This window comes from Crinia signifera, chromosome 12, assembly GCF_055691185.1.
Source record: "Crinia signifera chromosome 12, ASM5569118v1, whole genome shotgun sequence".
NCBI lineage: Eukaryota > Metazoa > Chordata > Amphibia > Anura > Myobatrachidae > Crinia > Crinia signifera.
This window is the reverse complement of record NC_139228.1, coordinates 72,661,304-72,687,611: the sequence shown is the minus strand read 5'-3', so window position 1 is coordinate 72,687,611 and position 26,308 is coordinate 72,661,304. Positions and strand designations below refer to the sequence as shown.

General features: G+C 47.6%; 1 protein-coding gene across 4 annotated transcripts in view; it reads left to right on the top strand.

Annotated features, from left to right (window-relative positions):
* The window catches only part of MAP4K5 (mitogen-activated protein kinase kinase kinase kinase 5), a 97,256-nt gene that overhangs the window by 11,714 nt on the left and 59,234 nt on the right, over positions 1 to 26,308 (top strand). For all 4 annotated transcript variants that reach the window (XM_083166822.1, XM_083166821.1, XM_083166825.1 and 1 more), the window contains exon 2: positions 15,900 to 15,957. In XM_083166822.1, coding sequence (XP_083022948.1) covers positions 15,900 to 15,957 — 58 coding nt within the window. The remainder of the gene's footprint in view (positions 1 to 15,899; positions 15,958 to 26,308) is intronic.

Below are 26,308 nucleotides of genomic sequence, written 5' to 3'. Positions count from 1 at the left end.
ATAGGGTTTTTTTAGTGGTCGCTGCCAGTTTGACGAGTAATAAACGATTTCCAGGGGTCAGTTGCTTGTGGTCATTAGAGGAGTAAATACCCCAAAATGCCCAAGACATAGAGATGGCAAAGTTTATGTTTAATGTTGACGTAGTCTTGAAGGGACAACCACGTCATTATATTCTTTTAAGATGGGAATTCAATTGTTTTGTGGGGGTGCAAATGTACTGGCCAATTTGTTTTCCTCCTCGTTAGGTGCGAGTATTGCTGTTCGCAGCGGAAGGGTGCAACAAATGTCTGGTGCCATCTAGTGGCAGCGGTGGGGTAAACCAATTAAATTGCCTCCTTGGTCCTGGCCTTATCCATAAGACTGACTAGGCTGAAGCCTAGGGGCTCTGCAGGGACTAGTCACTGCTGTAGTGCATGGGAGTTCTTATATCCCATGTACAAAATGGCACATTAATTGCCGAATCGTATGTGAGCCCTCCCAGGGGGCTGCCTGGGAAATCGGATGCAACCTGCCATTCAGTCAAATCGCAGTAAAGGGGCCTTAAGCCTGTGTAAGATTATTGCAGATTTCCTGGAGAATTATATCACTCAATGAAAGAATAATGGCCCTCATTCTAGATGGCTAATTCGCAACAGGGACCGATGTCAAAGCACTGCGCATATTCACATATGCGCAAGTGCAGGGCTGCTGGTGCTGGTGACTAGCATAGTCACCGTTGCACTCACACAGTGGGAGGCAGACAGGGGGCGTTCGCATGCATTTCCTGGGTGTACCCACAAAAACACTGGGCGTCCCCATGCGAACCTGCCTTCCGGGGGCGAGCTGCTGATTTCACAGTACGTCCGCTGCCCGCTCCCTTTTCGGACCCGAGCACCACAAGTCTAGATCAGTCCAGACTGACTCAGAATCACCCCCAATGAACATGGAATTTAACGTTTCTTAATGGGGAAATATAATGGGGTCAATGCGTTTTATCTATCGTTATTTTTATTTTGAATGCATCCTTTATAAACCTCCAGTAATATTAGTACATCTATGCAGAATCTGATTTGCTCGTTTAGGTCTTATTCTGTGTTTGCGCCTCTCCCCTCATTTCCAGCATCTGTTCTTGTTCCTTTATGAATTCTAATGCCTGCAGCTATGAACTTCCTGTGTGCCCAGAGGTCTGTGACCAGTGGTTTGCCCTGTGGTTAGCACAGTGGTTAGCATTGCCTACGTGCATCATTGTCTAACTATAATGTTGGAAGATTAGTGGTAACAGGTAAACCTTGCTTAAATCTACACTTAAAAAATCAGGGATGTGCCGCAAGTTTTTCGAATGTATATTTCAGTGAGAATTTTTTTTTTTTTCATGATTATCCAAGCTACTAGTTAAAAGCCCGTCAAAATGACGGACACAAGGGCTCTGTCATGCTGAGCGTGTGTGTTTGTGTGTGTGTGTGTGTGTGTGCGTACATATTTGTAATGGGAAGGCTATAATAAACTACCCCAGTACTGCCATGCATAAACTCACCAATCCCCCACAGCTCATGGGCAATCTAGGGGTATAGGAGATCAGCAGCTACCAGCTGGCCATAGGGTCTGGGCATGGCTTATTTGGGGAGCTGTTTGGTAATTTATCACTCTCCACTTCATCACTTTGTAAGTCATTTAATATTGCGTTGGTCCATGGTGGCTGTGCCACTACCAATTCTTGCAGAACTGGTAACCCCATCGCCAAGGGGCCACGCCCGATAGCCATGCAATAACAGCCACGGGTGGGGGGGGGGGAGGGTAGGGGGAGTGGGATGGGATGGGTCTCTTTGTCTCAGGTTCCCAAGCCTGTATGTGGGTCTCTTTGTCTCAGGTTCCCAAGCCTGTATGTGGGTCTCTTTGTCTCAGGTTCCCAAGCCTGTATGTGGGTCTCTTTGTCTCAGGTTCCCAAGCCTGTGTGTGGGTCTCTTTGTCTCAGGTTCCCAAGCCTGTATGTGGGTCTCTTTGGTTCCCAAGCCTGTATGTGGGTCTCTTTGGTTCCCAAGCCTGTATGTGGGTCTCTTTGTCTCAGGTTCCCAAGCCTGTATGTGGGTCTCTTTGTCTTTGGTTCCCAAGCCTGTATGTGGGTCTCTTTGTCTTCGGTTCCCAAGCCTGTATGTGGGTCTCTTTGTCTTCGGTTCCCAAGCCTGTATGTGGGTCTCTTTGCCTTCGGTTCCCAAGCCTGTATTTGGGTCTCTTTGTCTTCGGTTCCCAAGCCTGTATGTGGGTCTCTTTGTCTTTGGTTCCCAAGCCTGTAAGTGGGTCTCTTTGTCTTCGGTTCCCAAGCCTGTATGTGGGTCTCTTTGTCTTCGGTTCCCAAGCCTGTATGTGGGTCTCTTTGTGGTTCCCAAGCCAGAGCTGTTGCTTTAAATCATGGCCACAGACATTCCTTTTTCTTCCTGCTGTCCACCCTCAGCTATAAGATCCTCAAAGTTCTGAATGAAATATTCGGGATCGGAATGGAAGCGGAGCATCGTCTCACTCATTAGGACAGTAAACAAGAGGACACGGCTCCAAAAGTCTTTTCTTGATCTTTCCACTATGAAATTCTTCACTGGGTAGCTGCTGGAACTGCCCACGTATGCATAGGCAATGTACAGACATGTTGATAGTGATGCCATTAGGTCGTGCACGCTGTCCAGCTCGGATTCAATGACTTGACGGCAGAGCATGTAAAGAAACACTACATTGGTGGGATTGATGAAGCCGACACGCTGACAGGTTTCAGTGAGTGATTCGTCTACCGCGGTCAGCCATTTAACAATATCTGTCGGTAATACCATCTGCTTACACCTGCGACAGAGGAACTCGGCAAGACAGTTCAGTAACTGGCTGGTGGATGCCTGAACTATCTTGGCTTTCGGTGGCGAGTCTTGTTCTTTAGCAGGCATTGTGGCAGAAGTGTCTTGTGAGACCTGTGTGTCGGTTGGTAATTCAACACTTGACAAGGAATCCTTCAGGCTCTCACTGACTTGGTGGGTAACATCGACTTGGTTATATTTGGGATGTCCTTTGGCCATAAATCTTCTGAAGCGCCCAATCAGTGAATGTCTCTTGGCAGATATTTCAGTCTTGTTGTTATGGGCAGCCGCGCATTGGTCGCCACTTGCTGAGTCTTCATCTGGGCTGCTCGCCTTGCGGCAGCACGTGGATGTCAGGCAATTCCACATGCTTCTTCAGTGTCCTGTTCTTTATGGCACTGGCTTTGGTTTGTGGTGGTTCTGATTGCAGAAATCAATTCAATAATTTGATAATAATCGTCTGTTTCCAGCACGTTGTATATGATGCTTTCTGGGTCAGTCCTAGGCAGCAAATGATTCCAACAGGTTGTAGCCAGGGGTTTTCCCTGCTTACACTGGGCATTGTGACATCACATGCAGATTGTGACATCACCTGCTGATTGTGATTCTAATGAGCTACTAGCTACATCTAGGAAATTCTAACAGTGATGAAAATGAATGATAAAAAAGCAGATAGAATATTTGAAAAATCTGAGAGATAATTAGTTGAAAATTAATAAAAAAAATTTCACACAATATTTTCCTTCTTTCCTCCTACTTTTTTGTGATTTTAAGAATTTTTTATTTTTTTTTAATTATGAGATAACAGCAGATGCGCTCAGGGCTGTGGAAGTAACGCTGTGATAATAGCGACTCATTGGCTGTTTCCACTGGCATTGTAGTAATGTAACTGAAACTAAAAGGGCTCTGACTGAGTATTGGGCATTTGGGGGATACATGTGAGGTGTGCTTAGGGACATCGCCTGGCTTATTATCTTATTACATTTTTGTGCCTATCCTTGTGTCATTTTTATTTTCTCTCTTGCATACACCTCTCTGTGGTCGGCTCCTGGATCTGGCCACATTTTTTTCTTAAATCCCATGTCCTCTACCCCCTCTATGTTATGCAACTTTGCCATATCTCATACCTCCCAACATGACCCATTCCAGGTGGGACAAAATGCTCTGCTCCTGGACTTCCTTGCCAGTTGCAGAGGTGGGACTGCACCACTGTCGCAAATTGAAATAGGGGAGCTACACCTGCCAGTGAGTCTGGACTGTGCTGTTTAGGGTGGCAGTTGGTGGGGCTCCCCTTTCTGAATTTTGGACTGTGCTGCAGCCCTGCAACTGCCAATGGCATGGATGTCCAAAAACAGAGCATCTTGTCCCGCTTGGAATGGGTCCTGTTTGGAGGTATGATATCTTGCTTCCCTGACCCACTTTGTGTAATGGCCGGACCCCTTTTGGGGCCATTTTGGACGTGCACTGTCTGTATTTTTAGTATGTGTTTGGAGGTTCAGGATAATAGACTCTCTCTCTTTTTTTACTTGCAATGAGTGCCAATAGGTGGTGCTTAACACGCCCCTCTGACAGTACAGTGCTCCAGCTTTTATTTTATTGTGAAGACCCCCACCTGGCTACTTCTTGATGCCCCCGGCTGGGAAAATTGCTGGGTTGAACGCTGTTTCTGCTCATAATTGCCCAGTGTCTATGGGCCTTTAAAGATTGCAGGAATCTATTGAATGTAGTGTTTCCAAGTGTTCAGCTGCACTAATACCCCTTTCACACCAGCACAGAGGACCAGCAACTCGGGGTGAGTACTCTCCACCTCCTGCCCGCACCAGAAAATGCAGGGATTTTTCTGGTGTGAAAGGGGCCTAACCCGGGAATGCCCCAGCATGTTCCATCGGCCATATTCCCAGGTGGGTCCCTGCATTTTCTGGCGTGAAAGGTCCTGTGTGAACTAGGTGTTCCGATCACACTGGATATAGACCCGGTGCTGTGGTTATATTGCTGTGTGATAAGGGCCTAAGGCCTTTTCCTGTAAAGGTGGCACGTTATGAGAAGTAACATATTTGTCACGTGTCCTTATGCAAATTCCATTCAGCTTGTGTAAAGAAGGCAAACGAATCTGTTCCTTCCAGTGGTTATAACACAATATTACCGTACAGGATCGTAGTGATTTCAGGAGATGCCTGTAGTGTGTTACTCCTCCGGTTTGGGTCAGCTGTCCGGATAGCGTTATTCCAGAACCGAAGAACTGCTATATATTACTAACATCGGTGGAGTCAGCCAGGTACCACCAGAGCCTAAACTGTCACTGGCGCTTCATGACAAACCAATGTACAATGTTCCTAGTCAGTAACTTAGAATAGTGTGTGTTCTAGTATCCTGATGCCTGTAGCACACCCTGGCCTGTATCACAACGCTGAGATACAGACCTGTGTGTGCTAGAAGCAGAGAACGACACCCCAGGCAGGAAAGAGTGACTGCATGGGATATGACCGGTGCAGGGTGCTAGACTGGACAGTGCTCTACCCCTAGATATAGTTACCCTTTGTTTTGTTAATTATAATTAAAAGCTTGTCTATAGATCTATCTGTGGACCGAGCAGAGAGACTACTGAAGGTCGACATGAATTAAGTCAACACTTGAAATGGCTTGACATGGCTTTGGTCGACAGGGTTGGAAGGTGGACACAAGCATTAGGTGGGATTTTCATCAGTTATATTCATCAGTTATATTGACATGGGCTCCATCGAAGTTTGCCGCATCCCCTTGCATGGCTCACTGCGTTCAATGGTCAACACAAGACTTAGGTCGACAGTCAAATGGTCTACATTTTTCACGTGTCAGTGCACTGCTGTGCTCACCATGCTTCGGGCATGATGCTTTGCTGCACTTGGCATGCCATGGCAGGGTAGGGCATGAAATAGCGCCCACCGGCACGACGTGAAAAAACTCTTGTTGACCTAATGCTTGTGTCAACCTTAGGCATGTCAAACTAAGCTATGTCGACTTCAGTGGTTGTCCAAATGGGCATATACCTTTGCAAACCAGTTGGCTTTACATACATCTTAGTTCTGAGTCTTTGTGACACGTTCTTCGGTCACTACACAGTAAGGGTAATGTCACACGCTCCGGCTCCTGCCGGGCACGAAACCCCGTACAGCCAAGCCGCGCCACACTGAGAAGATTACAGTGGAGGAGATGGCCACGACCCGGCAGCCGTCCCTTCCAGTGGTGGCATCCGGCTGCAACCGGGCGGCTGGGCGGTGGCCGTCCCGTGTGAATGGACACAATCGTGTCCATTAACAACTACTGTGTGTGGCACGGCATTTGGCCGTGCAGGGTTTCTCCGCCCGGCTGGAGCGTGTGAAATAGCACTAACGGGTACAATTGGTGGTACTGATTGGTGCATGTCGGAGGTGTGTGCTGGATCCTCCCCGCGCTTACGACGCGATTGGCCGCACTGTGCTATGGGATCCTTCTTGCCCTGTATTTAATGCATTTATTAATAGACGAGTGTGAAAAGCCTCGGAGAGTGAACAATGAGCCTCGGCATTGCCAGGAATAATTCCTCAGTGTGCGGCTTTTCTGTGTCTCTGGAGACGTCAGCGTTAGACTTGTAGCAGCTGAGTTTTTATCAAATTTGACAGCAGATAAGAACCTATTTGCACAATGTTTTTTATTCCTGAAACACTGAGGCCAAATCCCCCCACCCCACCCCATCCATTCCCCCTGCACGCTCCATTCTACCCCCAATTTGGTGGTCATTTAGACCTATTGGCATGGCCGCAAATTCGCAGTGACCAGGCGGACATCGCCCAGCTAGAGTGAAATCCTGCACTGTGAATTAATGTGATCGCTGTGCAAATGGTTGTGTACAAATGTCTTAAACTTAAAACTCACCTATTCATCAAAGCATACCCTTCCACTGCATAAACCAGCTGGTTCTCCGACCCCTTGCCTGTTTACATCCTGCTATCTAACCACCACTCCCTCGCTTGCACCTCTTGTAATCTGTCTGTCTCCCCTTCCTACTAGATTGTAAGCTCCTCTGAGCAGGGCCCTCTTCCCTCCTGTTGTCAAAGCCCACTTCTCTTCACATTTCACTCACAGCTCTCCTTTACCCAACACTCAGTGACCATCTTCATACTCATCTCCATCATTGGCCTCAAGCCTCTAGTTGTATGTTGATTGGGTCCTCACTACTTACATTTAAGCTGTAATGTGTATTGAACTGTGGTGCTCTTTATTTGTACTGTATTTTTGTTATTTATTCAATGTTATGCCAAGTTTTGTCTCCCTGTATTGTTCCTTTGTACGGCGCTGCGAAACACTTGTGGCGCCTTATAAATAAAATTATAATAATAATATCGTAACAGGCTCACCATCAAAAGATTTTTACTCTGGGCAGAAGTCAACGCAGCCTCAGAGTAGGCAGAGACTCAGCGGTGTGATGGGAAAAGGCGTATCCGGCCTGGAGCTGACGTCGCACACACTCCCCTAAACACTCACACACCGATCGTATTCCCAGCGGTTTTCTTAACACTCCAACTAAGAGACCGGTTACCACACTAATGCTGGGTACACACCAAAACGATTTGGGCACAATCCCATCAATCTGGATCCAATTCAGACCGATTGGATGCAGATTGGGGCAAAATCGTTTGGTTGGATCCGAATTGGATCTGATTCTGATCCTACCTGCTGCAGGTAGGATCTGTATAATGCTGGGTACACACCAAAACGATTTGGATTGGATGCAAATCGTATGCAAATCACATGATCCGATTTGCATACGATCCGATCCCCTCTGTATTCAGATGAATGGATCTTTTACAGATCCTACCTGCAGCAGGTAGGATCGGATTTGGATCCAACCAAACGATTTTGACCCAATCTGCATCCAATCTGCATCCAATCAGTCTGAATTGGATCCAGATTGATGGGAATGTGCCAAAATCGTTTTGGTGTGTACCCAGCATAAGATCCATTCATCTGAATACAGATGGGATCGGATCATATGCAAATCGGATCGCATGATTTGCATCCAATCCAAATAGTTTTGGTGTGTACCCAGCATAGTACCAGCTCAATACTGTCCCAAACTCCATTCTAGGCTGCACTTGGTCCTCTTTACCAGATCCACCTCTCTTGGACACCGCTTCACGTATCTGCTGTCCTTCTGGTACAATAGTTGCCACTAAACCTTTCACCCTCCAGCTATTATAGTGAATATGGTGCATGGAGAATAAGGCGACATTGGATAACCCAGGGTTGCCTACCCTCCCGGAATGGCCGGCAGTCTCCTGAAAATCAGGTCCCCCTCCTGGCCCCCCAGAAATGTGGGCAACCCTCTCGGATTCAGGGGGACCCCCGTTGTGTGCCCCCCCCCCCCCCGGTCGCGGCCGTCTTCCCCCGACCTCGGCATTTAACTGCCGCAATCCGCGGGTCTCAGAGGAGGGGGTGGAGCTAAAATGGCACAATCGTGTCATTTTAGCCCCGCCCCCCTCAGAGATCCGTGAATTTGGCTATTTTACATCCTGGGGACGGGACTTAATGATGACACGCTCAAGCCCCGCCCCCTGAGCTGCTGCTGAAAGTCGGCAAACCTGACATGGTCAGCTTCTATAAGTGCTTTTATCCATTTGAAATGGTCAACGTGGCAATGGGCGAAACGCGTTTTTCATCCTGTACCATCCACATGGACTACGAGCAAAGAGAGCCCTGCCATGGGACGTGGTACACTAATTGGGGTTCTCTGTGACTTCAGTTGGTAGCCTACAAAAAAACTGTTGCCCTTTATGTACCTGTTGGCCTATGCCATGTCGACAGTGTGTTGTTGACCTTGTGACTGTCGACCAGTGAATACCCGCTTGTTCTAGAATGCTTCTTCCTGCGCTTTAGCTTCTCATCTACTTTAAAGCCTTGATCTTCTCCCCTAGTTCCTCCCCTCTTCGGTGCTCTTCCTGCTGAGGTCCACCAGCCCTTCCCGGTACATTCAGGCTATTACACCTGTTTGTTCTCACAAACTCTATCATTTATTCCTGTCCTGGAGATTGAGAGGCAAATTTAACGAAGCTTTAAAAGTAAAAGAGATGTTTCCCATAGCAACCAATAAGATTCTGTCTATCATTTCTCTATTGCAGGGATGGGGAACCTTCGGCCCTCCAGCTGTTGTTGAACTCAGCATCCCAGCATGCCCTGCAACAGTTTGAGTATGGAAAAATAACAAAACTGTAGCAGGGCATACTGGGATGTATAGTTCAACAACAGCTGGAGGGCCGAAGGTTTCCCGTCCCTGCTCTATTGCATCCTAGAAAATGATTGACGAATAGTAGTAAATGTACCCCCTAGCCTCCAGCACAGAGCGCCATATTCTAGGTGTGGTCTCACTAGTAACGTACTTGGTGGCCTGACACGTCTTTCTCCTATCCGCTGCTTACTCATCCTGGCATTCCCCAGTGCTTTCCTTTATCCCTACCCAAACATTAAGTCACCAGATATAGTGACTTCTAGTTAAAAGCCCCTCAGGATGATGGCTTCTTTAACCCCTACAGTGGCGGTTTTTTTTTTCTTTTTCGGGAGGGCTCCCCATAAAAAACTCACCCAGTGGGGAGTGCTCCCTTAAAAAAACCCACCACTGCCTCCCTGGGTCTGGGCAGCGCCTCTGAATAAGCCGCTGCCCGGCCCTGCACCCCGGCTCCCCATCCCTACATGCTTATGACATAGGCCGGCGCTGCAGGCTGTAATGTAACAGCCGGGGGGGGGGGCCGAGGTGAGCCGGAGGAGGGGAGGGAGCGATGAAATCGGCAGCGCTGCCCGGCGCTAATCACTGGCAATTCCGAGAATTTTCCGAGCTTGCCATCCTGGGCATTAAGGCATAGCCCGGAAAATTCTCTGGATTACCAGTGAAGGGGTTAATGTACTTTCGCTTTGAGCTGTGACTGTTTTTTAATTCCTCTGTGAGCTGTGACATTTTTTCACCCACATACTCACCACCCCACCCCCAGTCCCTATCTGCTCCTTCCTCCAATCTCTGTCTTCACTGCTCCCTCTCTCCATATCCCACAAGTTTGAAATAGATCAGTGTCCCTGCAAAGTTGCTTTCACTTTCTGTTATGGCATCTTTAGCACACAAAGGAGTACTTTGGTCCTTTAAGTGGCCTCTAGTGGTCAGTGGCGGTACTTCACCTCATAGAGATGAGGAGTAGTTAGCATTATATATTCCCCGCTACATATATAACATACATTTGCACATGAATGTAAAGGTGGGTTTGGCCTCCGTAGATGCGTAGTGTCAGTGTAAATGCCATTGAGGCCTTGAGCTTGCTTAATGGTGTAAATGTTGCTGCTTTGGGCCTGGATGCTGAGCGATTCCGGCAGGGACATGGCCCATTATCCCGACTGTGTGCTCGCTGTAAGCCGCTCTCTATATAATTAGTCAGGGATTAAGGGGAAGCCTGTTAGAAATATGTCCCGCACGCTCCGCTACTCGCTACAAACCAGTGATTACCTCAGCGCTCACTGATACTGTGGATTTGTCTGGTTTCGCCTATGTACAAAGACCTCAGGAGAGACCAAGACAGAGATTCCGAGTCTGGTTTCTGAAATTACCGTTTGGCACCATTTCCCAATGGCATTAACCTTCATGCAATCAGCAACTGCTGTTTGTGCGTCCGCTCCAATATGGCGTCCTATCTGCAGGGCTTCCAGCAAGGTAAAGCCAAACGACATCCCACTTTTACTTCTGTTTGTCGCAGTCGTGGAGTTAGAAGGGATATGGCTGCTTGCACATTCCAGTCATCTGTACATAGTTAGGGGGTAGGAATCTCTTGTGCTAATAAAATGCAGATTGTGAGTGGGATCTCTGTGTAGCATATGCAGTCTGAGTACAGTGACTGTCAGTGTACAGCGTCCCTGGCAGGGCTCGTGAACACTGCTCTCTGTCCTGTGGACAATGGGAGAACCCCCCCCTCTCCAACTTTTAATTGGAGACACAGACTGGCACTTATACATACTGGTGCAACTGGGGTCCACATGTGTTGGATCGGTTTCTCCTGTGGAAGGATCTCAAAGCTCCGTACTTGTGGCGGTTTGTCCCTGCTTAACACTTTGGTGGCTTATCTAGCAGTCTAGACCGTGGTTTTAAACTTCATTTTCTTACCAAAGACTTCCTATATAAGACCTAAGATGTCCTCTTGTGACCAGGGAGTGTCTGCAAGCAGAGATGTGGCGCGTTTGGCCAGTTCTCCAGCTTGTACTGAGGTCTACATGCGCTCATCCTGCTGCAGCTGCACGGGCCTGTGCTGCCGGATGGGATACGGTGTTAGCGGCCAGCTCCCGCATGTCGCGTGCGTGCGTCGTGCAGCAAAGCTGATCTGCAGGAGCTCGAAGTAGATGAGCGGGCTCTGTTTTAGCTGTCAGGTGGTCGTGGGGGGGACAGAGGACAGAGACCGCACAGCAGCCTGGTAACAGCACTGGCGGTAATGTACCAGTCTAGTATTATTAGTACATGGAAGCCGCCATGTTTTTCATACACTTAGTGGATACGGGGCAGCTGGAAGGTGGAGGGATGGAGCTTAGTCAATTTTTTTATGTTGTTTTGTAAACCAACAATACAGTGGATTCGGTATGAAATACTGACGGTCAAAATCCCGACATTTAAAATCCCGACAAAGTCAAAATACCGACATATAGAATGTAGACAGGTGAAAAAGTCAACATGACTTCAGGTCGACAGGTCGTGATGTCGACATAGGATTTTCAATGTTTTTTTTTTTACCCAAATGTCGACATGGACACAGGTGGAAGTCAACCGCAGCCCCTCACATCGCTCGCAATGCTTCGGGCACTATTTTATTCTTCCACCACACTCTAGTGGATGGTAGGGCATGAAATACCGCCTGTCCGCACATGTCGGGTCAAAAAAAACTGTGAAAAAAACCCATGTCGACCTCGCAACCTGTCGACCGAAAGTCCTGTCGATTTTTTTCACCTGTCTACATTCTGTATGTCTGGATTTTGACCGTCGGTCAATGGTTGTTGGTATTTAGACCGTGGGGATTTTGACCGCATCCCATACAATGCACAGTTTTAATGAACAATTCCTCAGAAGTGGAGAACTGAATCTTTTCATTGGTACCTCCCATTTATTGATTTTTGGTTAAATATGAAGGGAGAAAAAGGGATCGTCACCAAAAATCACCTTCTAGAAATAATATATATGATAAATGGCCGTTTCCACTCTCTCTAGATCAGTGTTTTTCAACCAGTGTGCCGTGGCACACTAGTGTGCCTTGAGCTGTTCTCAAGTGTGCCCCCACATCTAGAGAAGCCCAAACCTGTTTACAGTCACCACCAGTTCAAGTGTTATTTACTGGTCTCTTCCTTTCATGTAAAGGGCCAATGTATTTTATGTTTGTTACCTGTGGGGACCAGTGTGATTGTTTTGAATGTGGGGGCCAATAGGTTTGTTTTTTTCCAGTGGGGGCCAATGTGTTTTGCCCTGTGGGGATCTCATGGTGTGCCTTGCCAATTTTAAAGTCTTATTTAGTGTGCCGCAAGGTAAAAAGGTTGAAAATCATTGCTCTAGAGATGATGGTGACACTTTAATCAGAGATGAATAGTTACACTACATCCACATATATGACTATTAAGTGTGATTGACATAAAGGTTAGACATGCTTTCCTCAGTACGGAAGACCTGTAAATTGCCGACGCGCTCTCATCTATTTCCACGCTGCAGTGCTCCATGGGAAATGTTTGCCTGTAGTGTGACACAGTAGTCAGTATTGGCAGGAATATTGCATTACAGCGATAGTATCTCAGCAGGATCCGTCCCTGGCCGTAATCCATAAACAGCTGAGATTCCTCTGAGAACCAAATGCCGAAGTCTTCTGGCACACAACTTGGGGGGTATGAAGCATCAGCTGAGGTTTCAGTCACCCCTCTTGTCAGCCACTGTCTTATGTGCCACATGAGACGTGGCTGTGAAATAACTAGACCGATGCTATAATTTACGTTTAAGTATATTAAGTACATTTGAACTCTGCTTCCCTTTTGCATACACATACCGCTGCATTCTTCATTTCCATTGGTCAAAGCGGTGCTGTAGTTCATTATCTGTCAGCTGTTTCCACAGCTCTGTCAGTTCCTCCTTTACCTCAGTAACTGATGCAGAACAGTTTCCCTTGAGTACAGATTTGACTTTAAGGAAAATGAAGAAGTCTCGCAGTGCTAGGCCTGGAGAGTATGAAGGATATTCTAGCACTGCAATCTGTTCATCAGCCAAAAACATTGCAAAGAGCTGTGCGGCCTGTTGCGTTTTTCTGATGGAGGATGAATTTTATTTTTTTTCACAACACTGGCTTCTTATTTTTCCTGATTCTTTCCTGCAAAGTTTCTATAAGGTGTGCCCAAATGAAAAGTTGCGCATGTGTAGTGAAAGGCTTCGCCGCCATTTCTTCATTCCTGGGAAGTTGTTTTGCGCAGTCGGATGCATGATGGATTCCCCGAGATCAGCGCTAAGAGCAGTTATCCAAATTCTTTGCGCAGAAAGCGAGCATGCTTCAAAAATTGAACGCAGGATGCAGTGAACACATCCCCTCCCATGGTAGTGGAGGGAATCGGGGCGCCTGGGGGGCGTTCGACAAGGTGGAGTTAAGGTGCTCGCTAAGCCTGAATTACCTCTATTTAACAAACCAACCTGAATTAGGCCATTTGTTCAGAGTTGTGGTGTATGTTGACACTATTCTAAGAATTGCCAGTGTTGCTCTAGCTGTGTTCTTTGTTTGTGCCTCCTCTGCTGCCTGTGGGTTCTTTGTTTGTGCCTCCTCCGCTGCCTGTGGGTTCTTTGTTTGTACCTCCTCCGCTGCCTGTGTGTTCTGTGTCTGTGCCTCCTCCGCTGCCTGTGTGTTCTGTGACTCAGCCTCCTCCGCTGCCTGTGTGTTTTGTTTCTGTGCCTCCTCCGCTGCCTGTGTGTTCTGTTTCTGTGCCTCCTCCGCTGCCTGTGTGTTGTTCTGTGACTCAGCCTCCTCCGCTGCCTGTGTGTTTTGTTTCTGTGCCTCCTCCGCTGCCTGTGTGTTCTGTTTCTGTGCCTCCTCCGCTGCCTGTGTGTTCTGTTTCTGTGCCTCCTCCGCTGCCTGTGTGTTCTGTTTCTGTGCCTCCTCCGCTGCCTGTGTGTTCTGTTTCTGTGCCTCCTCCGCTGCCTGTGTGTTCTGTTTCTGTGCCTCCTCCGCTGCCTGTGTGTTCTGTGTCTGTGCCTCCTCCGCTGCCTGTGTGTTCTGTGCTTGCTGAGGCAAGAACAGACAGGCCATGGAGTGTATCACCACATGTCTGTTCGGGTTACTCCTTCACATTGCTGCTACTGTTTGTTTGCTCTGCAGTCTGCCTCTGTCTGCCACCTGGGTATACGGGAGGTGGTACAGTATGTGTGTAATAGGAGGCTCTTGTGCAGTAGGACTTCGTTAAAACTAGAAATGAATTTGTTCTGCATGAATTCTTTCCAAGAACCTGCACATTTCCCACTGATACTGGGAGTATAGAGAGTGACGTTCCAGGTTGTTGTGTGCAGTGTAATCCCAGATACCTGTTATACCACATTAGCGGGGACATACTCTGTACTTTCCTACATGAGGATTCCTGGCAGCGCTGGGTATTACTGGTCAGAGCTGGGCACTGTCTGCTACTTCTCCAAAGCTGTACATGTGCTGGGTTCCATCTGTATTACTGGCATTATTTCATGCTGATTGGCCCATTCATTAACCAAACTGGCACCACTGCCAGACACCGGAATTGTGCCTGTCAGACCACTGCAACCGTAAGCCAGACACTGTACTGTCCTGGTTACTCTCTCATTCATTGTTGCAAATTAAGGGCCTCATTCAGAACTGGTAACTAGGCTGGGTATGTTCACAGCCTAACAAACAGGTTACTGACACCCGACCGTGCTATATAATGCCCCTTTTATATCACCGCAAAAACTCGGGTAAATGAGTCAACCCGTGTCCATTTACATGGGACTTGAACAAGACTAAAACCTGGTTAGAGGGCAGTGTAAACGGGTTGGAAGTCTATCCTCTGGACAGCAGCGTCCGCAGGTTGGACGGGGGGGCGCACACACAGCCTCTGCTGCTGTATGGGGGCTGGGGGGGGCAGCCCAGCAGCTTACCTTGTTGTTGGTCTTGGGCCCAGCGTGGTGATCGGTGATGACATCATCTCCAAGCGGCACGCCGGTGAAGGTTGCTGCTTCGGAAGCAGGTGTAAAAGGTAACAAACGCCGGGTCGCACCCGGATTGAAGCTGGGTCCAAAAACCCAGGTGCGGCCTGGCGTTTCGGTGTAAAAGGGGTATAATTAACATAATAAAGGACATTATTAATGATTCTGTATCATCTTTCCCCGTTTAGCTAATTTCTGCTGAAGATCATCACATTGTTCTAGGTATAGCTGATCAATGTTGTCTAGATGGATCATGTTGTGGCCAACCATGCTGTCAGACCCGTCTCGTTACACGCCTAACGATTACTCTAAACCGACAGTGGCGAAAGTCATACGCAAGCTTTCGGTCAATAGGAGCGGGATAACGACACATGGTCGACATGAGTTGCAACATTATTTTTTGATGGCTATGTCGACATAGGTCAACATGGACACCAAATACTGAGCTGAGCACACTATTCTAATCTAAAGCAAAAAAAATTGACGGCGCCCATGTCGACATTCGAGACAAAAAAAAACCTGTCGACCGTTTGACTGTCGATGTAGCTAGTATCAGTGTTACATGAATGTCTGACCACAGATGAAAGCTTATTACTCGGATGTTCCCTCTTACAGCCTCTCACTTCTCCATAAGCTGTCCCACGCGTATCGTGCACTGTGCAGACACCTTATACAGGAGGAAGCTTTCGGGGAGATCTATGTTGCTGGCAGACAGATGAGCTGCAGACTGAGCAGTGTCCGCCGTCAGTGGTCAGACCACGGCTGAAGCAAGGGTTACCCCATAGGCCGTGACCACATGTATTCCTGTTTTCTGCAATGTACATGGATGTGCTCTGTGTTCAGCCGATGCTAACCACTGTATTGTATGTGTCTGTTCCCAGGCTAGGAACCTCCAGACGGGAGAATTGGCTGCCGTGAAGATTATAAAGCTTGAACCTGGTGAGATCCCATACACTGTTCCTGTATACAGAAGTTGGTTCTGTTTCTTTATTCCCTGTCCTAGCGGTTACCGTACAGGAAGTGATAGTCTGAGACACGCATCGGTTTTCTGATTGGATCCTGCAGTATCATTAATGTGTGCGCACTGGGCTATGGCAATGCGTATTACTGAAGCGTATTCCGTGCTCTGCCATATACAGAACATATCAGTGTATGTGTGGCTGTTTCCAGCTGTATCATCTATTACCCCTTTCGCACCAGCCTAGTTTCCCGGGTTGGGCCCGGGAACAAGCCGGTTTGTAAGGTTCCCAGGCCAAAATCCCAGGAAAATTTGCCAGGATTTCTACCCTGCTATGGAGCAGGGTTGTTCCTGGGTTCAACCCGGGGTCCTGGCCGGTATGAAAGGGGTTCTCACCCGGTTTGCAGGTCCACGGCACGGCTGGTCAGGCCGGGGATCCACACAGGCGGCGGGCGCAGATGACAGGACAGGCGGTGGATGAAGATGACTCAGTTCTCCGGTGCCCTCACTGCAGCAGAGAGCTGTGTCATCTGCGCCCGCCGTCTGACCTGTGTCATCTGCGCCCGCCGTCTGACCTGTGTCATCTGCGCCCGCCGCCTGTGAGGATCCCCGGCCTGCACCGAGGACCAGCAACCTGGGGTGAGTACTGTTACTGTACAGCCTCCGACACCATTCCACCTCCTCCCTGCCTCCTTCCCACACCAGAAAATACAGGGACTTTTCTGGTGTGTAAGAGGCCAACCAGGGAATGCCCCGGCATGATCCTCGGCCATATTCCTGGGTGGGTCGCTGCATTTTATGGTGTGAAAGGTGTGTATGTGTTTGTGTGTGTGTTAGCCTGTGCTCCTATGGCAATGTGTACCCAGCACGTGTCGTATTCCATGTGTCATAACAATACTTCCTGGATTTTCTTATGTTTATTTTCAAACCTGTTGTGCACCTGTTGAGTGACCTAGGAAATGTATCAGTGAGCAATGACTGCACCTGTGTGCACCTGCTGAGTGACCTGGGAAATGTATCAGTGAGCAATGACTGCACCTGTGTGCACCTGCTGAGTGACCTGGGAAATGTGTCAGTGAGTAATGACTGCACCTGTGTGCACCTGCTGGGTGACCTGGGAAATGTATCAGTGAGTAATGACTGCACCTGTGTGCACCTGCTGGGTGACCTGGGAAATGTGTCAGTGAGTAATGACTGCACCTGTGTGCACCTGCTGAGTGACCTGGGAAATGTCAGTGAGTAATGACTGGCACCTGTGTGCACCTGCTGGGTGACCTGGGAAATGTATCAGTGAGTAATGACTGCACCTGTGTGCACCTGCTGAGTGACCTGGGAAATGTGTCAGTGAGTAATGACTGCACCTGTGTGCACCTGCTGGGTGACCTGGGAAATGTGTCAGTGAGTAATGACTGCACCTGTGTGCACCTGCTGGGTGACCTGGGAAATGTATCAGTGAGTAATGACTGCACCTGTGTGCACCTGCTGAGTGACCTGGGAAATGTATCAGTGAGTAATGACTGCACCTGTGTGCACCTGCTGGGTGACCTGGGAAATGTATCAGTGAGTAATGACTGCACCTGTGTGCACCTGCTGGGTGACCTGGGAAATGTGTCAGTGAGTAATGACTGCACCTGTGTGCACCTGCTGAGTGACCTGGGAAATGTGTCAGTGAGTAATGACTGCACCTGTGTGCACCTGCTGGGTGACCTGGGAAATGTATCAGTGAGTAATGACTGCACCTGTGTGCACCTTCTGGGTGACATAGGAAATGCCTGTGAGTAATGACTGCACCTGTGTGCACCTGCTGAGTGACCTGGGGAATGTCAGTGAGTAATGACTGCACCTGTGTGCACCTGCTGAGTGACCTGGGAAATGTCAGTGAGTAATGACTGGCACCTGCTGGGTGACCTGGGAAATGTATCAGTGAGCAATGACTGCACCTATGTGAACCTGCTGAGTGACCTGGGAAATGTGTCAGTGAGTAATGACTGCACCTGTGTGCACCTGCTGGGTGACCTGGGAAATGTGTCAGTGAGTAATGACTGCACCTGTGTGCACCTGCTGGGTGACCTGGGAAATGTATCAGTGAGTAATGACTGCACCTGTGTGCACCTGCTGAGTGACCTGGGAAATGTATCAGTGAGTAATGACTGCACCTGTGTGCACCTGCTGGGTGACCTGGGAAATGTATCAGTGAGTAATGACTGCACCTGTGTGCACCTGCTGGGTGACCTGGGAAATGTGTCAGTGAGTAATGACTGCACCTGTGTGCACCTGCTGAGTGACCTGGGAAATGTGTCAGTGAGTAATGACTGCACCTGTGTGCACCTGCTGGGTGACCTGGGAAATGTATCAGTGAGTAATGACTGCACCTGTGTGCACCTTCTGGGTGACATAGGAAATGCCTGTGAGTAATGACTGCACCTGTGTGCACCTGCTGAGTGACCTGGGGAATGTCAGTGAGTAATGACTGCACCTGTGTGAACCTGCTGGGTGACCTGGGAAATGTGTCAGTGAGTAATGACTGTATCTGTGCACCTGCTGGGTGACTTGGGAAATGACTGAGTAATGACTACACCTGTGCACCTGCTGAGTGACATAGGGCATGCCTGTGAGTAATAATTGCACCTGTGTGCCACCTGCTGGGTGACCTAGGAAATGTCAGTGAGTAATGACTGCACCTGTGTGCACCTGATGGGTAATGATATCATTCTGAATGACAGTTTTTGGCAGTTTTCCAGCATTTCAAAGTCATTTGCTCCCATAAGTTTATTATACAAAATGTATTTAAGGTATGTGGCCACAACCTATAAAAACTTTAGGACATAAAATACATCCACATAAAAATAAAATAAACAAAAATAAGAATATATAAATATATAGTATAAAAACTACATAACACAAATCACACACAATATCTGGCTTGGTTAGTACTTCTGCTGGTTAGTAATGCAGGTTAGTTGGTTTAGCAAACAGAAAACTTTTATGGTTTGATCCAGAAAGTCCGTATGCTCAGACTGGCAAATTTTTTACTCAGATGGCATTAGTAAACTTGCAACATGCAAATGGTGTTATTAACTTCAGAATGAGTTAAGTAGGTTGTCTGGCCAGACATAAAAAAGTTAGTATAAAAACTGGGTATGTACCTTTGGAGACCTGTGATGGAATACAGTCTCTGATGCCTCCCAGTTGCTAGAACTGAATTTCCAAATTTATATGCAACTATATCCGGAGTTTGTGACACCAGTGGTTCAGGAATGAATAACAGGTCCCCTTAGTAGAATATCAAAAAGTCTTCAGTAATCTGGAGAGGTGGAAATAGGTCTCTAACGCGTTTCCCCGCCTGCTGTGAGCGTCGGCGGCTTCCTCAGAGAGAGAGCGAGTAAATCGTGCATAAGATATCAGCTGCTTCCTTTGGTTTATTTATACCCCAGTATATTGGCGTGTCTGCGGCGCGTATCGCTGCCGCGCACTTCCGCCTGCGTCATGCGTGTCATTCAAGTAAGAATGGTGGTCATTGGCTCTATTCCATTGACGCTTACTTCCGCGTAGCGTCATGCGGGTCACTTGCTGTACACATCTCTACCGCGCACTTCCGCCTGCGTCATCTATATCATTCTGATGATGGCAGTACTCATTAGCTCCGTTTATTTACCACGCATAGCGTCATGCGGGTCATTTGTGTAGTACCTTTTGCTAACCCGTTTCCGGGTACTGTAATTCTTGTGTTTTATTAGTCAGTTCAATGTTTACATGGAACGGAGTTCTTGTTCGCCATTTTGGATAAGGGCAGTCGTATGTATATGCCCTTTCTTCACGGTTTCATTTTTACTAAGCATATAGACTTTATAAACAGCGAATATAATAGCCAGTGACCTGCATTACATATTGAGTAATCTTAAGGATAGCAGCTTATTGTCTGGATAGTCCATACTAACATTTTAAAAATATTTTTTTTTTTTTTTTTTTTAAATATACAAACATATAAATATATCTATTCATATACACATCTCTAGAAGGAGTCTGTAGTATTAGGAGTGCATAAAGGAATTCCATTAATTGTATCAAAAAATAATCTTTATATATCCAATAAATCAAATATAGATAAATTTATTTTGGAGTAAAAGAAAAATATATACACATATATTTTTTCTATTATTTTTAATTTTTTATTTTTTAAAATTATTATTATACTTATTGTTATTAATATTTTTTGGGGGTTAGCTATACTGGCTATTGCCAGTCTGAGCATACGGACTTTCTGGATCAAACCATAAAAGTTTTCTGTTTGCTAAACCTACTAACCTGCATTACTAACCAGCAGAAGTACTAACCAAGCCAGATATTGTGTGTGATTTGTGTTATGTAGTTTTTATACTATATATTTATATATTCTTATTTTTGTTTATTTTATTTTTATGTGGATGTATTTTATGTCCTAAAGTTTTTATAGGTTGTGGCCACATACCTTAAATACATTTTGTATAATAAATCTCTTTGATTATTATTAGTGTTTCCCTTTGCGCAGTTTTTTTCCCATTTTCTGTTTGTTCTTACTGGGATTTATTGAGCAGTCCCAAAAAGCAGCAGCAGTAGGGGAAACACTGGTAACATTTTTGGGTTATAAATACGTCCAGATTACTTAGCGCTGGTCTTCCTTCTCGGTTTTTTGTCTATTTGCTCCCATAAGTTACCAGGTTTTTGTTCCAACCAGACAGATCTGACAATAAATCCTTAGATGTATGGCCAACTTATCTGAATCATTACAGTGTAGAAAGTCTGTGAGTTGTATTTCCATGTCAGTGTTTGGAATGCTTGCTCCATATATTGTCATCTTTGTCTAATGCAGGGATCCTCAAACTATTTTGCTCTGGGACCCCATTAGACAATAAAAATAATGACAGGACCCCAGCAAGTTACTGCAGAAGGCCCTCACATCACATGTGTAGTCAGCAGACAGCACATACATGGCAGCATTGTGGGGGCACAGAGTGATGGGAGGAGTCTAATATACCATAACCCATCACATCACACGTGTCGTCAGCAGACAGCACATACATGGCAGCATTGTGGAGGCACAGAGTGATGGGAGGAGTCTAATATACCATAACCCATCAAATCACACGTATAGTCAGCAGACAGCACATACATGGCAGCACTGTGGAGGCACAGAGTGATGGGAGGAGTCTACTATACCATAACCCATCACATCACACGTGTAGTCAGCAGGCAGCACATACATGGCAGCATTGTGGAGGCACAGAGTGATGGGAGGAGTCTAATATACCATAACCCATCACATCACAGGTGTAGTCAGCAGACAGCACATACATGGCAGCATTGTGGAGTCACAGAGTGATGGGAGGAGTCTAATATACCATAACCCATCACATCACACGTGTAGTCAGCAGACCGCACATACATGGCAGCAGTGTGGAGGCACAGAGTGATGGGAGGAGTCTAATATACCATAACCCATCACATCACATGTGTAGTCAGCAGACAGCACATACATGGCAGCATTGTGGAGGCACAGAGTGATGGGAGGAGTCTAATATACCATAACCCATCACATGTGTAGTAAGCAGACAGCACGTACATGGCAGCATTGTGGGGGCACACAGTGATGGGAGGAGTCTAATATACCATAACCCATCACATCACACGTGTAGTCAGCAGACAGCAGATACATGGCAGCATTGTGGAGGCACAGAGTGATGGGAGGAGTCTAATATACCATAACCCATCACATCACATGTGTAGTCAGCAGACAGCACATACATGGCAGCATTGTGGAGGCACAGAATGATGGGAGGAGTCTGATATACCATAACCCATCACATCACACGTGTAGTCAGCAGACAGCACATACATGGCAGCATTGTGGAGGCACAGCGTGATGGGAGGCGTCTAATAAACCATAACCCATCACATCACACGTATAGTCAGCAGACAGCACATACATGGCAGCATTGTGGAGTCACAGTGATGGGAGGAGTCTAATATACCATAACCCATCACATCACACCACACGTGTAGTCAGCAGACAGCACATACATGGCAGCAGTGTGGAGGCACTGAGTGATGGGAGGAGTCTAATGTACCATAACCCATCACATCACATGTGTAGTCAGCAGACAGCACATACATGGCAGCATTGTGGGGGCACAGAGTGATGGGAGGAGTCTACTATACCATAACCCATGGGTCCTCAAACTGCGGCCCTCCAGATGTTGTGAAACTACAAATCCCAGCATGCCTTGCCACAGTTTTAACACTCACTTATAGCAAAACTGTGGAAAGGCATGCTGGGATTTGTAGTTTCACAACATCTGGAGGGCCGCAGTTTGAGGACCCATGCCATAATCACATCACACGTGTAGTCAGCAGGCAGCACATACATGGCAGCATTGTGTAGGCACAGCGGGATGGGAGGAGTCTAATATACCATAACCCATCACATCACCGGTATAGTCAGCAGACAGCACATACATGGCAGCATTGTGGAGTCACAGAGTGATGGAAGGAGTCTAATATACCATAATCCATCACATCACATGTGTAGTCTGCAGTCAGCACGTACATGGCAGCATTGTGGGGGCACACAGTGATGGGAGGAGTCTAATATACCATAACCCATCACTTCACGTGTAGTCAGCAGGCAGCACATACATGGCAGCATTGTGGAGGCACAGAGTGATGGGAGGAGTCTGATATACCATAACCTATCACATAACACGTGTAGTCAGCAGACAGCACATACATGGCAGCATTGTGGAGGCACAGAGTGATGGGAGGAGTCTACTATACCATAACCCATCACATCACACGTGTAGTCAGCAGACCGCACATACATGGCAGCAGTGTGGAGGCACAGAGTGATGGGAGGAGTCTAATATACCATAACCCATCACATCACGTGTAGTCAGCAGACAGCACATACATGGCAGCATTGTGGAGGCACAGAGTGATGGGAGGAGTCTAATATACCATAACCCATCACATGTGTAGTAAGCAGACAGCACGTACATGGCAGCATTGTGGGGGCACACAGTGATGGGAGGAGTCTAATATACCATAACCCATCACATCACACGTGTAGTCAGCAGACAGCAGATACATGGCAGCATTGTGGGGGCACAGAGTGATGGGAGGAGTCTAATATACCATAACCCATCACATCACACGTGTAGTCAGCAGACAGCAGATACATGGCAGCATTGTGGAGGCACAGAGTAATGGGAGGAGTCTGATATACCATAACCCATCACATCACATGTGTAGTCAGCAGACAGCACATACATGGCAGCATTGTGGAGGCACAGAATGATGGGAGGAGTCTGATATACCATAACCCAGGGATGGGGAACCTTTTTTGTGCCAAGGGCCGTTTGTATGGGGAAAAAAATCCTTTGGGGGCCATATGTAAAAAAATTTCATACAAATTGTCCTGCTGCAGCTGTCCCACGCTCCAGCGGCTGCCGCTGAATAGGACTGACAGTCTGGGGCTGCTGTAATCTCGCGAGAACTACCGACCTCTCGCGAGAATTCCCCTGTACTTGACTCCCGGCAAAGCTGCTGGGCGGTTGGGAGGGCCACTCAGACTGGCTACGGGGGCCGCATACGGCCCCTGGGCCTGAGGTTCCCCACCCCTGCCATAACCCATCACATCACACGTGTAGTCAGCAGACAGCACATACATGGCAGCATTGTGGAGGCACAGAGTGATGTGAGGAGTCTAATATACCATAACCCATCACATCACATGTGTAGTCAGCAGACAGCACATACATGGCAGCATTGTGGAGGCACAGCGTGATGGGAGGCGTCTAATAAACCATAACCCATCACATCACACGTGTAGTCAGCAGACAGCACATACATGTCAGCTTTGTGGAGGCACAGAGTGATGGGAGGAGTCTAATATACCATAACCCATCACATCACACGTGTAGTCAGCAGATGGCACATGCATGGCAGCATTGTGGAGTCACAGTGATGGGAGGAGTCTAATATACCATAACCCATCACATCACCGGTATAGTCAGCAGACAGCACATACATGGCAGCATTGTGGAGTCACAGAGTGATGGAAGGAGTCTAATATACCATAATCCATCACATCACATGTGTAGTCTGCAGTCAGCACGTACATGGCAGCATTGTGGGGGCACACAGTGATGGGAGGAGTCTAATATACCATAACCCATCACATCACACGTGTAGTCAGCAGACAGCACATACATGGCAGCATTGTGGGGGCACAGAGTGATGGGAGGAGTATAATATACCATAACCCATCACATCACACGTGTAGTCAGCAGACAGCACATACATGGCAGCATTGTGGGGGCACAGAGTGATGGGAGGAGTCTAATATACCATAACACATCACATCACACGTGTAGTCAGCAGACAGCAGAAACATGGCAGCATTGTGGAGGCACAGCATGATGGGAGGAGTCTAAAATACCATAACCCATCACATCACACGTGTAGTCAGCAGACAGCACATACATGGCAGCATTGTGGAGGCACAGAGTGATGGGAGGAGTCTACTATACCATAACCCATCACATCACATGTGTAGTCAGCAGACAGCACATACATGGCAGCATTGTGGAGGCACAGAGTGATGGGAGGAGTCTGAAGTAACAGACAATTAAACAGATTTTTCAGACTCCTTGAATCACTGACTGAGATTAGAGAAGTCATCAGCCTGATGGTCAGTAACATGGAGTCGCTACTCCATACTGAGAAGGTCGGGACCCACTTTGGGGTCAGGACCCACAGTTTGAGAACCGCCGGTCTAATGTCAGTGAATGCTGAAACCGTGTGTTCAGTGAAAGGGTTTTTGTGGCTGTTTTAGTTTAATCCTGTTCTCTTTGTAGTTTGGGGGAATAATGAATCCCAGTGGTGAAATAATTGCAGGATCATTCCAACGGCTTGAGGAGGTCATTCTGGTTGACTCGCAAAGGTGCAAATTTCACAGCTCTGCGAGCCAACTAAATGCCGCCCGCACGAACGCCCACCCCCTGCTGGACGGTGAATGCCCCTGCAGGCATGCAAATGGATGTTTTGCATAACATCAGCCTTGCATGCGGGACCAAAATCATTCGATGGTCGTCGAATCTCACTGGTGACTCAGATTTGCAGCACCCTGCTACTTGAACAGGGCGGGCAGCTGACAACCGGTGATCCACGTTTGCATGGGGACGCCCATCTCTTTTTTCTGGGGGGTGCACCCAGCGTTTTCGTGCGAATGCACCCAGCACACCTCCTTTATGGTGGATTGGGGCCTTTTACAGTATGACAGGAAGTGTGATGTGCGCAAGAAATACCTTCCCCAGGACAGAGGAGGAAAGACGCCTTCTAGTACATAGTACAAGTTGTCTAGGCCCTTCGATTGTCCCGTAGGAATTTCTGCTGCTGAGTATGTGTCTAATTAGAGATCAGCTGATTTATCATCCCCCGCTATAGTGTTTTGTGCCATTTATGTTGCCTGAAGGAGTGTTGCAGGTGATCTGATGATATTAAGAAAAAATGGCTGCTAAACAATAATCTATTGCATCCTGCTAATTACTTGCTGTCCCTACAGGACTTGTCTGTTATCCCCACACTGTGCTGTTAAGCTGGTAAGACTTATTCCGCGCACACACGTGTGTACAGGCTCATGTGCTCTTCACTTAGCTGCTATTGTTTGCCGGGACGTGTTTTGTGTAAATCTATACAGGGAGTATCCCCGGTGATGTGGTTGTGTAATTTGTAGACAATAAGTAGATTGGTATCGCTCTGAGGTCACTGTGGTATCATGTAATGACATCATCACCTCTGGCAAATATGTATAGCCAAAAGGCTTAAATTGAACACTTGATGCACACTCTCCCCTGCTATTCCTTCCTCCCTCTCTCACCTGCCGTGTACTATTCCTTCCTCCCTCTCTCCCCTGCCGCCTACTATTCCTTTCTCCCGCTCTCCCCTGCCGCGTACTATTCCTTCCTCCCTTTCTCACCTGCCGCCTACTATTCCTTCCTCCCTCTCTCCCCTGCCGCCTATTACTCCTTCCTCCCTCTCTCCCCTGTTGCCTACTATTCCTTCCTCCCTCTCTCCCCTGCTGCCTACTATTCCTTCCTCTCTCCCCCCTGCCGCCTACTATTCCTTCCTCCCTCTCTCCCCTGCAGCCTACTATTCCTTCCTCCCTCTCTCCCCTGCCGCTTACTATTCCTTCCTCCCTCTCTCCCCTGCCGCCTACTATTCCTTCCTCCCTCTCTCCCCTGCCACCTACTATTCCTTCCTCCCTCCCTCTCCCCTGCCGCCTACTATTCCTTCCTC